Source organism: Paramisgurnus dabryanus, chromosome 5 (assembly GCF_030506205.2).
Source record: "Paramisgurnus dabryanus chromosome 5, PD_genome_1.1, whole genome shotgun sequence".
NCBI classification, from domain to species: Eukaryota; Metazoa; Chordata; class Actinopteri; order Cypriniformes; family Cobitidae; genus Paramisgurnus; species Paramisgurnus dabryanus.
The window spans coordinates 49,205,265-49,221,127 of NC_133341.1; the positions used below are offsets into that span (position 1 = coordinate 49,205,265).

The 15,863-nt window shown below is 40.5% G+C and overlaps 1 protein-coding gene and 1 long non-coding RNA gene across 4 annotated transcripts in view; both read right to left on the reverse strand.

The window, feature by feature from the left end:
- Window positions 1-816: 816 nt before the first annotated feature.
- Window positions 817-1,593, reverse strand: LOC141282203 (uncharacterized). Its single transcript, XR_012336730.1, has 3 exons — window positions 1,424-1,593; window positions 1,246-1,325; window positions 817-1,053 (listed from the first exon to the last, which is right to left on the reverse strand). It is a non-coding gene; the product is annotated as an uncharacterized lncRNA (long non-coding RNA).
- A 10,300-nt stretch (window positions 1,594-11,893) lies between these two features.
- zfpl1 (zinc finger protein-like 1) overlaps window positions 11,894-15,863 on the reverse strand; it is a 136,421-nt gene continuing 132,451 nt past the window's right edge. For all 3 annotated transcript variants that reach the window (XM_065284610.2, XM_065284611.2, XM_065284609.2), the window contains 2 exons: window positions 12,780-12,903; window positions 11,894-12,523 (listed from right to left, as the gene is read on the reverse strand). In XM_065284610.2, the coding sequence (XP_065140682.1) occupies window positions 12,337-12,523; window positions 12,780-12,903 (311 nt within the window). In that variant the 3' untranslated portion in view covers window positions 11,894-12,336. The remainder of the gene's footprint in view (window positions 12,524-12,779; window positions 12,904-15,863) is intronic.

Sequence of the window (15,863 nt, forward strand, 5' to 3'; positions counted from 1 at the left end):
ACTACACACCCAAAACCCTTAAAAAAATAAAAACTTGATTGAGTTTGAAATGTTTATTTAATAAAAAACTGAACAATCCACAATTGTCACAATCACAAAACAATATTATACACAAATAGTAAAAGTTGCATACATAAACAATACTATTTAAACTCATAAATATACAGACAGAGAAAGCAATATAAGAGTAAAATAAAACAAAATAAAAGCAACAATGAAAACTACATTCAAAGCAGTACAATGTAATGTAGCAGTGTTCCCCCATGACTGCTCATCCAATGGGCGGAAATTTAAAATAAGTGTTCGGAGTGTCATGTGTGTTGCTTGCGTTTTTCAAAATGTGTTTGTTCATGTAAACCATGTGCATCACGTGTTTTGTCATACACGCACTCGACATGCAGAACACATTTTTAAATAGGAAACCACACAAATAAGTCACCGGCCGCCAATGTAATGTAGTACATGATCTAAATAAACAACTATATTGATCTTGTTTAAGAAATCAGTCCTACACTGCAATAAATGACTTTCTTACTTGGTGTTTTAGTCTTGTTTTCAAATTAAAATGTTTTTCTTGATGGGCAAAATGACCTAAGAAAATAAGTCTCGTTTTTAGACAAAAACATATACAATTTAAGTGAATTTGTGCTTAAAACAAGCAAAAATATCTGCCAATGGTGTGAGAAAAAAATCTTAAAATAAATTTTCTTTTTTTTCTTAAAAACTTAATTCAAGCTAAATTTTTTCACCCCATTGTCAAATACTTTTGCTTGTTTTAGGCACAAACTTACTTATATTGTAAATTTTTGTCTATAAACTAGACATATTTTCTTAGGTAATTTTGCTCATTCAAGAAAATACATCTTGATTTAAGAATTTTTAGTTTTTCTACTGAAAACAAGATAAAAATACTAAGTTAGAAGGTGATTTTTTGCAGTGTAGATTCAAATGCAGAGCTCTGTCCTGGTATAATTCAAACATTTCTAAAGCATATACTTGTCAGCAAATGTCACATTGATGCACCCTCATCTGGACAGACATCTCTTTGGAGCCCTTTGGAAATATAAAAAGTACATATAAGTATTTGGCATAATAGACACGCACGCACGCACGCACAGACACAAACAACAAACCAAATGACATAATTATTTGATTTTAAGTTGTACATTTTAGAAAGTTTACATTAAACTGTACAAAGATACAAGAACATATGATCAAAGAACTTCATAATATACATCTTCTTACTTCATTTTCTGTGTTGATGTCCTCAGAGTCTTTGTGTCGTTCTGCAGCTTCATTACAGTAGGCTACTTCATTATAGTTGTCTATCAAACACAGAATAAAAATATATAATCACATACATCATAACACATCTATTTACTATTTAATCTGTTTGATTTAAAAATTTTATTATTAAACTTACATCATTTTGGCCAGATTGCAGTCACATCAATTTCTTCAGTGTCTGGATCAGTCTGATATTTTAGCTTTCACTGTTACGTCAATATATTTCTTTGTCAAACACAGAATTAAAAATCAAAATCACATACATCATAACACATCTGTTTACTATTTAGCCTGTTTGATTTTTAAAATTGAATGAATAAACTTACATCATCTTTAACCAGAAACCTCTTCAGCGTCACATGGTACATGACCTCTGTAAACACAAACATGGATAGACTTCATATTTAAAAAGATAAACAAAGGCAAACATAGGTAACACTTTATTTTACGACCCCCAAAGTACCGCGTAATTAAACCGAATTTACAGCGTACCTATTTGTAACAACAGAGTACCTCTACAGTACGTACTTTTAGTTATAAGGGAACAATATTTTTTGTTTGGGGTAATATGGGGGTAAGAATATATGGAAAATTATTCTCTAAGTATTTCATAACTACAGGGTACCTATTGTAATATTACTGTCACGGTAGGAAATCCACTGTTTCCTCCGTGTCATGTGTGTGTGTTTGTTTGTCACTCACCCTCTGCCATGTGCTCGTTAGAGCGATTCCCTCCACCTGTGTGTTGATTGTCTCGCTCCAGCTGTTCATCATTACATCACCTCCATAAATACTCACCTGACTTTCTGTTCCCTGCCAGATTCTTTCATTGTGTTTCGGCTCTGTGTTGGTTGGTTGTCTCGTGTTGTTTGGATTACAGTTTCAGTTGGATGTGTATTGTCGTCGTCTTCGTGTGGATGTTCCCGTGTTCAGCCTGGATTTCACCACTGCTCACCACTCCACCAACGTCACACTCAATACCTTCATCACCAACTTCCACCGTAGTCTTCGCCACCATTGCCAACAACAACAACACCGGACTGTGTTTACTTCCGCATTGACTCTCATACTCTCTCTGTGTTTATTTTTAATAAACATTGTTCAATTATTCCCCTGCAGTTGTTTCCACTCCTTACGTGTCATTACAGAAGAATCTGGCCAACATGGAAGCAGCGGGGGAACAACCCATTTCCGCGTTGGAGGAGTTTCTCCAGCGATCGTTGGCTAGGATGGATCATCAGGACAAAGCAATCGACGATATGCGGAAGGCCGTCCATGCAATGGTGGCGAAAGTGTTCGAGCTCTCCCAGCGATCTCCACACACCACGCTACCCACTGCGCCACCCACGCCGCCCGCATCATCTTCACCTCCAGGGGGTAGTTCTTTTCCAGAACCCCGGTTACCCATCCCAGAAAAATACTCTGGTGAGCCCAAGTACTGCCGTACATTTCTCTCTCATTGCTCTCTCCACTTTGCCCAACAGCCCCGGTCATTTTTCCTCGAGGAAACTAAGGTCGCGTTCACGCTCTCACTCCTGACCGGCAAGGCTGCCCTCTGGGGGACGGCGGTGTGGGAGAACAAGGACATCTGCTGCTCCTCGTTCACCCTGCTATCCCAGGAGATGAAGAGGGTCTTCGATCGCTCCGTCGCCGGGAAGGAAGCCGCCCGTCTCCTCACGGAGCTTCGGCAGGGGGAGCGGTCGGTTTCGGACTATGCCATCGAGTTCCGGACCCTGGCGGCGGAGTGCAGGTGGAACGAGGAGGCGCAGTGGGATCAGTTCCTGCATGGGTTGGCGGATCGGATCCAGCGGGAGATCGTCACGGCGGAGCTACCCACGACGCTCAACGGGCTGGTGGATTTGGCGATCCGGGTCGACGCTCGACTATCCATTGCCGCCCGTAGGAAGTCATCCGCCACATCCCAGTCACGTACTGAGATTTCCCGTCTGCCCAGCGAAATCTCCGCCGGCGGCCTCTCAGATCCGGAACCCATGCAGGTGGGTCGAGCTCGGTTACCCCAGGAGGAGAGGAATCGGCGGAGATCCCGTGGATTATGCATGTACTGCGGTGAGCCGGGCCATCAGTGTCAGCAATGCCCGGTAAAAGACCAAGCCCGGTAGTAAGACGGAGGCTACTATCGGGCGGGATCTCTGCCAGCAAGACCTCGACAACATCTACTCTCCTTCCGGTGAGGCTACGGTGGTCCACCAAGTCTCACACTGGTCACGCACTTCTGGATTCGGGGGCGGAGGGCAACTTCATCGACAGCTCACTTGCACGTAAGCTTCAGATACCCGTCATTCCTCTCACCCACCAGATTGCGCCCTTCGCCCTCAACGGACAGCAACTTCCCACTATCAAGCACACCACCGCACCCATCACTCTCATCACTTCTGGCAATCACACAGAGACAATTTCATTTTTTATCACTGACACTGCTCTCTCCCCCATTGTTCTCGGACATCCTTGGCTCCATTCCCATAACCCCACTGTTGACTGGAAACTGGGTTCTGTTACCAGCTGGAGCGAGGAGTGTCATAAGTCCTGTCTTGTGTCTGCCTGTTTAACTGTTTCTGAGTCTGTGTTTCAGGGGGAAGCAGTGGATTTGTCTAACGTGCCCGCAGAGTACCACGACCTGAAGGCGGTGTTCAGTAAGTCTCGGGCTGATTCTCTTCCTCCGCATCGTCCCTATGACTGTGCGATAGAGTTATTGCCAGGTACATTTCCGCCTAAGGGCAAGTTATACTCTCTGTCAGTTCCTGAGATGGAGGCCATGGAGAAATATATTTCTGATTCTCTGGCAATGGGGTTAATTTGCCCTTCCTCTTCTCCAGCGGGGGCGGGGTTCTTTTTTGTGGGTAAGAAGGACGGATTCTTGCGACCTTGTATTGACTACCGAGGGTTTAACAACATTACGGTAAAGAATACCTATCCTTTGCCGTTAATGTCTTCTGCCTTCGAGAGGTTGCAGGGAGCGTCCGTCTTCACTAAATTGGACTTACGTAATGCATATCATTTGGTCCGTATTAGGAAGGGGGATGAATGGAAGACTGCTTTTAACACCCCTCGTGGCCATTTTGAGTACTGCGTGATGCCTTTCGGGCTCACAAGCTCGCCAGCGGTCTTCCAAGCACTCGTTAATGACGAGTTGCGAGACATGATTGATCAGTTTATATATGTTTACCTGGATGACATACTGATTTTTTCCTCGTCTCTCCAGGAACATTTGCAACACGTACGACGAGTGCTTCTGCAGTTGCTAGAGAATGGGCTTTTTGTCAAGGCGGAAAAATGCGTTTTTCATGCACAGTCTGTTTCTTTTCTAGGACACATCATTTCGACTGAGGGTGTGCGCATGGATCCTGAGAAGGTTAAGGCTGTGGTGGATTGGCCATCCCCAGAGTCTCGCAAGGCCCTGCAGAGATTTCTGGGGTTCGCCAATTTTTACCGGCGCTTCATTCGCAATTTCAGCCAACTAGCCGCACCTCTGACCGCCTTGACTTCCCCTAGTTTGACGTTCAGGTGGTCAGACGCAGCCGAGGCTGCGTTTGCCAAACTGAAAATCTGCTTTGTTTCAGCTCCTATTCTCGTCACCCCTGATCGCTCACGTCAATTCATTTCATAGTGGAGGTCGACGCGTCAGAGGTGGGGGTAGGAGCAGTGCTTTCCCAGCGCGCATCCTCAGACGTAAAGGTGCATCCTTGCGCGTATTATTCTCACCGTTTATCTCCTGCAGTAGTTAATTATGACATTGGCAATCGAGAGTTGTTGGCTGTCAAGCTAGCACTGGAGGAATGGCGTCACTGGCTTGAGGGGTCGGGTGTACCTTTCATTGTTTGGACGGACCATAAAAATCTCGAGTACATTAGAACCGCCAAAAGACTTAACTCCAGGCAGGCTCGGTGGGTACTTTTTTTCGGACGTTTAGATTTTACATTATCTTACCGGCCGGGTTCCAAAAACATCAAACCCGATGCTTTATCCTGTCTTTTTGAGTGTTCCGATCGCACTGCTACTCCCGAGCCCATTTTACCGGAGACCATCATTATCTCCGCGCTCAGATGGGAGGTCAAATTGAAGGTTTTGACAGCCTTAGAAGGGGTAACGCCCCCGGCTCGGTGCCCACCGAATCGTTTGTTTGTGCCGGAGAAGTTACGGTCTGACGTCCTCCAGTGGGGTCATTCTTCCAGTGTTGCTTGTCACCCAGGGGTTAGTAGAACTAGGTTCCTAGTCAAGCAACGATTTTGGTGGCCTGGTATGGCTCGTGACATCCACGACTTCGTCTTGGCTTGTTCGGTTTGTGCCACTGGTAAGACTTCCAATCGACCTCCTGATGGGTTACTCTTACCGTTGTCTGTCCCTTCGAGACCCTGGTCCCATATATCGCTAGATTTCATTACCGCCCTCCCACCCTCTAAGCGTAATATGGTGATTTTAACCGTAGTGGACCGGCTCTCGAAGGCGACTCATTTCATTCCCTTGCCCAAATTACCATCAGCCAAGGAAACAGCGGTAGCTGTCATTGACCACGTCTTCCGGATACATGGCCTCCCGACAGACGTGGTCTCTGACAGGGGTCCCCAATTTGTGTCCAAATTTTGGCGAGAATTTTGTAAACTGCTAGGAGCGACTGTTAGTCTTTCATCCGGGTTCCATCCCCAGAGCAATGGTCAAACCGAACGAGCCAACCAGGATGTCGAAAGGGTGTTACGATGTTTGGTTTCCAAGAATCCTTCGTCCTGGTGTCAGCAGCTCTCTATTGTGGAGTACGCACACAATTCTCTGCCAGTGTCCTCTACGGGCATGTCTCCATTTAAGTGTAGTTTAGGGTACCTAATTTTGTCAGTACGGAATCCGAGGTGTGGGTCCCCTCCGCACACGCACTAGTCCAGAGGTGTCACCGTACCTGGACCAGAGCTCGTAGAGCTTTGCTCCAGGCAAGGTCGCGCACCAAGGCCAAGGCCGATCGCCACCGGTCAAAGCCTCCCCGTTACGTCGTCGGTCAAAGAGTGTGGCTTTCAACCCAGAATATTCCGATGCGTTCCGTTTCGAATAAGCTTGCTCCCAAATTTATTGGCCCGTTTTCTGTTACCAAAATCATTAATCCGGTAACAGTGCGTCTGAGCCTTCCACCGGCGTACAGGAGGGTTCATCCTGTCTTTCATGTTTCCAAAATTAAACCGGTGATTTCATCCCGTCTTAATCCGCCTGCCCCGGTCCCCCCCCGCCTCGTATCGTTAATGGGGAGACCACTTATTCGGTTAACCGTATTCTGGACTCTAGACGGAGGGGACGCGGATTTCAGTATTTGGTGGATTGGGAAGGTTACGGTCCGGAGGAGAGAAAGTGGGTTCCTGCTCGAGACATACTGGATCACCGCCTTATAGATGAATTCAATCTACAGGTAAAGCAGGCTGGGAACGTCAAGGGGCGTTCCTAGGGGAGGGGGTACTGTCACGGTAGGAAATCCACTGTTTCCTCCGTGTCATGTGTGTGTGTTTGTTTGTCACTCACCCTCTGCCATGTGCTCGTTAGAGCGATTCCCTCCACCGGTGTGTTGATTGTCTCGCTCCAGCTGTTCATCATTACATCACCTCCATAAATACTCACCTGACTTTCTGTTCCCTGCCAGATTCTTTCATTGTGTTTCGGCTCTGTGTTGGTTGGTTGTCTCGTGTTGTTTGGATTACAGTTTCAGTTGGATGTGTATTGTCGTCGTCTTCGTGTGGATGTTCCCGTGTTCAGCCTGGATTTCACCACTGCTCACCACTCCACCAACGTCGCACTCAATACCTTCATCACCAACTTCCACCGTAGTCTTCGCCACCATTGCCAACAACAACAACACCGGACTGTGTTTACTTCCGCATTGACTCTCATACTCTCTCTGTGTTTATTTTTAATAAACATTGTTCAATTATTCCCCTGCAGTTGTTTCCACTCCTTACGTGTCATTACAATTACGTGGTATGTATGGGTAATATGGTCTATGTGTAATATGTTTTTTTTCATATTTGCTACTTACCTGATGAAGTGTTTTGTATAGCCTACAGTTGATGTCTACAAGCCACGTCGGCAAATAAAATATAACACACAATAAAAATAATAGCAACTTGTACCTCTTTGATCTGTATATGTATACATGAGTTACGAGGTAACTCTTATATTTGCGGGCTGTAAATTAAAGTGGGGCTTATTCCCTGCTTGTTCTGTGTATGTACCAAGTAACTCTTTTATTTGCGGGCTGTAAATTAAAGTGGGGCTTATTCCCCGATTGTTCTGTGTATGTACCAGGTAACTCTCATATTTGCGGGCTGTAAACTAAAGTGGTGCTTTGTTCACCTCTTGTTATAAATGTTATAGGGTAAATACCATAAACATACAGAATATTGTTATTTTTATTTTAAAACAACTTATTTCAAAACATCTTTAAAACACTATAATTAATCCAACACTTAATGTTTATTATCACATAACTTTTATTTAAAATAAAAAGTCATGACAATTTTTCATTGTTTTTGAGGCTTGGCTTCCTCTGTTGGTGTTCTTGTCCACTCGGATGATGAGTTGATGTCGTCTCACAAATGCTGTTCTGCATTACATATAAAAAACATAAATGAGAGCCTTCAGTAAATGTTTCTTCACTGTGCCTTGACAGAAACAGAGTTTTCTGAGCCAGTTACGTTAATAACTTTAGGCTAACTTATGTGCTAGCTAACCTGCTACTGTTAGCTGGCAACTTTCTTGAAAAAACATTGTTTGAAATGCGTGAGTCATGTATTAACAAAACCAGTCACCTTATCCAGCATGCGGATCCTGCTGACATCACTCGCAGCCGTACTCCACAGTGTAGAACGTTTTTAAAATCTCTTAAAGAAATTTCACCTCAGGATCGCGTTCCAGCAAACCTCCTGCAGACGGCCGCGCTTTCCACACCTGCGCAGTAGCCTACGCATGTAGTCGTCTTTTGCTTTAGCGGGAGCTGATATCTGCTGTTGTTTTATTCTGGTTTGCCATTGCATAAATTGGTAACGCTTTAGATTACACCCCGGAAAGTACTGCGTAAGTACAGCGAATTTACAGCGTATGTTTCTGTAATTATAGTTTACTTATAAAGTACGTACGTGTAATTATAAGGGAACAATTTATAATATTTGGGGAATAAAGGGGTAACAACCAGGAAAAATACAAATAATATATGCAGTAAAGTACTGCATAAGTACAGCGAATTTACAGCGTATGTTTCTGTAATTATAGTAAACTTATGAAGTACGTACGTGTAATTATAAGGGAACAATTTATAATATTTGGGGAATAAAGGGGTAACAACCAGGAAAAATACAAATAATATATGCAGTAAAGTACTGCATAAGTACAGCGAATTTACAGCGTATGTTTCTGTAATTATAGTAAACTTATGAAGTACGTACGTGTTATTATAAGGGAACAATTTATAATATTTGGGGAACAAAGGGGTAACAACCAGGAAAATACAAATAATATATGCAGTAAGTATTTTAGATTACTAAACAACAAAACTTGAAATTCAGTTAATGTGTTTATGCTATACAATACAATTTATTTAGAATTTTCAATAAAGGTTACTTACCTTAAGAAAGAGGAGAGTACAAGGATTTGTTGGGTCATCAATCAAAATAAAAAAATAGGCAAGGCAACTGTGGTGAAAACAAAGCAAGCAAAACTAGAACTACACTCTTAGAATGAATGTGTTAAAAACAACACATTAGTGTTGATTCTGGGACGACACACTAAATGCGTTGTCCCAGAATCCACCTATCTCTGTGTTATTATGGAAACAACACATTTTGTGTTACTTTTAAAACAACTTGTGTGATATTTTAACACAAAATCAACACAAAATGACACATAATGTGTTAAAATTACACAATGTTTTAAAAACGTAACACACAAAGATGTGTAAAAAATTAACACATCCTTTCTAAGAGTGTATTTTGTTGTAGTTACTGTGTAAATATACCATTGTTTTTTGTTGTTACAGTCTAAGTCAAACATTTTTACCCCCTTGTTTCACATAGTAGGAGTAAGTACAGAATCTGCGGGCTGTAAATTAAAGTGGCACTTGTTACCCCCTTGTTTCACGTAGTTACAGAGTAAATACAACATCTGCGGGCTGTAAATTAAAGTGGCACTTGTTACCCCCTTGTTTCACGTAGTTAAAGAGTAAATACAACATCTGCGGGCTGTAAATTAAAGTGGCACTTGTTACCCCTTTGGTCCGAAAACATTATAAATTGTTCGCTTAAAATTACACGTATGTACTTTATAAGTACACTATAATTACAGAAATGTATGCTGTAAATTCGCTGTACTTACGCAGTACTTTACTGCATATATTATTTGTATTTTACCTGGTTGTTACCCTTTTATTCCCCAAATATTATAAATTGTTCCCTTATAATTACACGTACGTACTTCATAAGTAAACTATAATAACAGAAACATACGCTGTAAATTCCCTGTACTTACCCAGTACTTTCCGGGCTGTAATCTAAAGCGTTACCAAATTCCCTTAAATTCCCGTAGTGTTTCGGTTGGAGGTTTATAGTGTTTTAAATAACGCCGTTCTCCTCCTCCCGCTGAATCGCTACATGAGGTTCTCGGTCATTAATTACTTGTAATCACACAGAATATTAAATGATTTACTGACCGGACACTTATAGATAGGCGCTCTGCAATCCTCAAAGGAAATCCTCCCATCGACATGGTCATCTAACTGAGGCCGGCCGGAAGTAGCTTGTGGAGGAGTGGGTGAATGCTTGGATCTTCCGACCTGGCATAAGCCCCTCCCATTACGCGAATTTCCGGGTGAATGTCTCGAATGACTAGAATTTCATGCGCGAATGAAGCGAGTAAAAATGTTTAAGCGCCTAACTATGCGTGAATAGTGCAATTTTGCTGCCTCTACCGCGTCTGGTGTGAACCCTGCATTAAGGAGTCAAATTTAAAATGGGAAATAGAGTTTCTTCAAAATGAACTTTTTCATACAAAGTAACATTGTTTATTGTACATAACATCTACTGCTGGTTTAATATGACTGATTGATGGCTGTCTTTTATACAGGAAAAATAAAATAAACATAAAATGAATGTGGTTTTAAGTTTTTTCATTCATTTAAGAAGAAGAATCAAAACACCTGTTCCACAAAAACAAATGGCACAAGTACAGAAAGTACATTTTTTTAAATACGAGTTGAATTTGAAGAGCTCTTCATATTAATGGTGCATCTTCCAAAGATTTCGGGGAAACATGACTACAACAGACTTCCATATCATCTCCGCATAAAAAGGTGCCATCTAATCTTGTTTAGATTAAATAAGCCTGTCCCCGAGCAGGTTTAAGTTTACGGCCCTGTTGCTATGAAAGCAAATCTAGGATGAGCTTCGAAAAACCAAATAATCCAAGATCAAGTCAAATGCTCTAGTATAATAAGAGAAACATCTTGATGTGTCATACAACAGTCCTAGAATTTAGAGTTGATATTATATATAAGGTTTGATATGTGAAGCCCTATTTCACAGATCACCTTCTACCTTCAACTGTTGCAGCCAGCTCAAAAAATTTTACTGGCTGCCAACAACACCCCGGGAAAGATTGATTTATTACATAGATAACTGTAAAATGTATTCCGAATTAGACATGTTATTTAAGCTATGCCAAGGAGAGAAACCCTTTATGAAAAACAAAGTTAGAAGTAGTGTGCAACAACTGGATAATTTCAACATTTTATTTCACTCCGAAAAAGATTTCAGTATAGGTTAATGATCACTTTTTTTGAAGGATGAAAAAACTTTAGACTTGAAAAATGTAATGAACACCCTAAAGTTAAGAAAAACAGACATTTCAAAATAGCATTTCAATATGCAATCCCACAAAAGATATTTTGGACTGTGTCGTACATTCTTCTTTAGAAACAGTTTGGATGTATCTCATTTAAACTCTTAAAAATATAGTTAAGTGATTAAACAAATACACCTGATAAATTTTTTTACAGGATTTCTTTGCATTGTGAGATTTTTATGACAGCTAAGCACATCACCTCAAACTGTCAGTAGTCCACTGAAATATGAGGTGTTGTTTTAAAAGTATGCGTTTATAATTATACACATTGTGGACAAAGAAAACTGTCTTCTTTTATAAACATTCTAACTGAATAATTGCCTTTGGTTTAATTTCTTTTGAATCTGTAATTGCTTTTTTGGCCATGTATATCATGCCCCATGTTCTTCTGTTCTTCATGTATGTATCTTTAAAGATATGCATTGTAGGTTCGTAGCAAGATTTTATAATGTATCTGATTTGTTTGTATTTAAAAAAAAAACATTGTGGACAAAGCAATTGGAATGATTCAATTTGATAGCAATACTTTTTGACAGTAATGATTTTTCATTACAGTAATAATGCAGTAGTTACCAATAGTGTCACAATTCAAAAATGTATTTATGTGTGTAACTGTTCACCAGTGTACAGTTAGCATCAGCATTTAGCATATTAAATTTTTATTGATTTATAGTTTGTTGGAGATCAGATGACTTTAACAGAAACAAAACAAAAATTTTTTGTTTTATATATTTTTGATTAACCAAATAATCACAACCTCACATGGAGAATCATTTGTTATGCTGATAATCTCTATGCATGATCATTAGGAATTCAAATGCATATTATAAGGACTGATAGCAAAAACATACACACTCACTGCAAATCTTTTGTCCAAACATTGAAAAGGGTACACACATTTAAAAGGGAAGGTTTTAGAACTAAATGAAACACACCAAAAGTCTTACAATGCCTTTATCATCTCACAGAGGAATGTGAGATTTGTTGTGCAGCATTTGTATACTTTCCTTCTTGCCCTAGGTTGTCAGACATTTTCATTCACAGTCCAAACAGAGGCATCTACATGCTGGTCCCAGCTTCCTGTGCCACAACCCTTCGCCGCACCACCAGTTTTTTTTCCAATAAACCCAAATTCAGGGCTGAATTAAGTCTAAATAGGAAAGTGTTTCATCACATGTTGCCTACATGGATGTTGGGATTCAACAAGGGATCAAGGTTTGGGTCTGACTCAGCAGAGGCCCGACCCAGTTTAGCCATTATGATTATGAGGGTAAAGAATCCAATCACTCCAACTAACAAAAACATGAATATACGCTGTGTTAATGTGAGAGCCTTTTTCTTAGGGCCTGTACGATTTCTGCAGGAAGAAACAAATGCATACAGCTGTATCAGTACACATGCTTAAACAAAATGTACAGTAATACATTTTTTATGTAAAAAATAAATACTACGACTATAAATTATGCTACTATATACTATCACTATATAAATGATACTATAAATACTACTTTAAAAAAACACAGCTGCACAGCGATATTAATAGTAGTGGGAAACCTGGAAATCCCTTTAATTTTTATGAATACACTTGCAGACAATAAGACATGAACACTCACTTAAGGACCTGTGCAAACCAACTAAGGGCAGGACGTCTGCGGTACTTATCATCATCAAAGTCAATCTGCATCACTGAAGCGTGGCCTGAATCCCGCGTGTCATATACCCTTCTGGGGGAAGTAGCTGAGAAGATACATAGCAAGAAATCAATGAAGGAAACATCAGACAGTTCAGAGTAAGGAATTAATTTGAATTTGGACTAACATATTTGATTCACCAAGTAAACTATTTAGACAATAATTTATTTAAAGCTGCAGTCCATAACTCTGGCCTCTCTATCGCCATCTCTGACTGAAATATAAAATTAAGGTTTTTGCGGTAATGTTCTGTCCGTGCGTTGTGCTTCGCCCGCTACTCTGCGCGGATGAATCTGATGACAGAAGGACATCCTAGTATATCCGCATCCGAGCGCGACCGACCTAAACTCATATTAGTTATCTATTTTTACCCATCCATCTGGCAGATGTGACACTACAAATTAGCCTGTGGGAAACACTAAAGTGAAGCAATATATCTGCCGGATTTGTTCTGACTAAAAATGGATGCCTTACCGGTTCGAAGGAAGCTGTCGCTCCTCCAGTTTTTAATATCTCCTCAGATGTTAAAAAACCCACCTGATATTAACTGTTGTTTTAGCATGAGTCTTTCACTGTTTTCAAAAATAATTCCCCAGATGTAAGAACGTAATAAATAGACATATTTAGGGGCTTTTTACACCTGGTCACTTCATGCATTTTCTCAGATCGTTAAAAGACCACGTGTAAATGCCCTCTGAAACGTTTCCCGAGACGGATTTAAATCTGATTGCTCAAACCACTTCAGGGGTTGGTCTGGGTTGCATTTCAGACAAAACAAGACAAGTTTAAATACATTTGGTTGATGAAACCACATGTTAGCGCTTTTCTCCTCCCAAATGTAAGCATGTCACTTCACAAGTTAGCCGGAAGAGAGCCAAACACACAAAGACGACACGTTTATTGCTTTATGGAGCGATGACATTGCATAAGAAGCTTTCTAGATTCAATAAAATAGTCCAATGACAAACTTGATTTTATGTCTGATTAAACAAAGAAATAAAACTTTGAGAGTGTGTTTTGGTTAGCGCTTCGTAATGGTCCTGTTAGTTATCATGCTCCCTTACTCTCCTGCTGCTCTGTACTGCACGCTCCAGCTCATGCCGAGCAAGGAGACACGCGTCTCCTGCCTAAAATACAGTACAACATACAGTAAGTGTTGCCTTTTGTTGCATAAGTGCAGTCTTAATTTTTTAAGGTGGAGTAATGAATAGTGTATTTGCATTTTGCACAAGAGAAGAAGATCAGATTGAATGATATCTGATTGATATCAGTTTTGCCAAGATGCATTTATGTGGCCTAATGCAAATGGAATAGTTTTAACAAATCAGATAGTTATCCGATCAGAGAAAACGCATGAAGTGACCAGATGTAAAAGGACCCTTAGATGCTGTTCCCCAGATGATCGTCTTTTAAAACTTTACAGATTAAATCGCCATCTAGATAACACGTTTAAACTAAAGGTCGACCAATTTATTGGCCGGTCCGCTAATTTGGCCGATTTTTGGCATATTTAAAAAATCGGCTTTGGCCAATTTTGCTGCAAAATTAGGCCGATTAATAGGCAGGTGCATCTGCGGGCACCTAAGGGTTGATGTAGAACTCGTGACGCTGCCTCTTGCTGCAAGCAGATCGCTCCTGTGTGTGTGAGACTCTTCAGCCGTGCCTTGTTCACAAACAGCTTTAGTAAATGCGCGAATTAAGCAGCCAGTACAACAGCGTGACAGGCTTATGTCTCGTGGTGCACAGTCTGTGCAAAGATTGGGCTCATTTCATGTGATAAATGAGTGATGATCTTTGTTTGCGTGACAGACTGAGCAAAGCCGCGCACCTGCTTTCTGTCTTTAAACAGTCTCTCTGCCTTCTTCCTCGCGCATACTACTCAAAACAAAACTGATACGATGGCGAGAAGTCGGAAGACCAAATCATATCCACGAGGAAATGTTTTTCGTCTTGTTACAGTAACACTTTGTTTACAGTTTTGTGTTGCTCAGGCTGGAATAGTACACAACTCCTTTGAACGGATTCGTTCAAACACTAAACTCACAAGGCGTCACTTTCAGAAAAACATCGACGTTTACCATGTTAACTTTATGATGATTAAATAATTTATCAGGTTTAACAAATAAGGATTTTATCCTACAAAGCAATAAAAGCCATAGTAAAAAACTGATGACAGCAGAGTGTCCAGTAATATCTGTTTGATAAATGCATGGTGCAAAGGAGGTTGTAAAACTCTTAAAAAAACAGTCATCATTTTTTTAAATACTTTGGCTTAATTAGAGACATTTTCACATTTAAAATATCTGCTAATGATGAAGACATTTTGATTATTATGTACATATAGAAAATTGGCCAAACATATTAGCCATCGGTATCAGCCACTCGATAGACATCGACAGACTTCAAAGATTGCACATGCGCAGTTCCTCCTGAGACGTTGGACCACCACCATCACCACACGGCAAGAGAATGTTTGTCCGGGCAAGTTGTTTGAAGGTAAAGGCATGCAAAATGTTAATTTGGAGAGGCCATCTATGTAATACTTCAGTCTGTTTGTAGGTTAAATGTAGTTCTACAATTTAGTAAAGTCAGGACTATGTTCTATTAATGTTCTATTAATGAGCTGAGTTTTGTTTGTGAGGTAGCTGGTAAGCTAAAGCTAGCTAACCACATCTTCATAGTCCCACCTTGTAATTCTAAACTTTCTCAAACTGTAAATATGAATTGATTTCGGCAAACGCAATGTGCTTGTTAACTGTTGCGTGCATAGGCTATAATTGTTGATGCTGCAGTAAAACTTTAACTTAGCTGCTAGCTCAGCTGTTAAGCAGGAGTTCTGGGTCAGAATATTCATATATTCGTTCGGTGGGTTAGCATTCTATTTAATTTTAAAATTCAAATAATCTTTTTCTTCTTTTTTTAACATAATTGTTGAAGGTGGAGGATTTTATTTTTGTTGAATCATCAAGACTATTGGTCCTCCTAGTTGTCAATCATTCTGGTAAT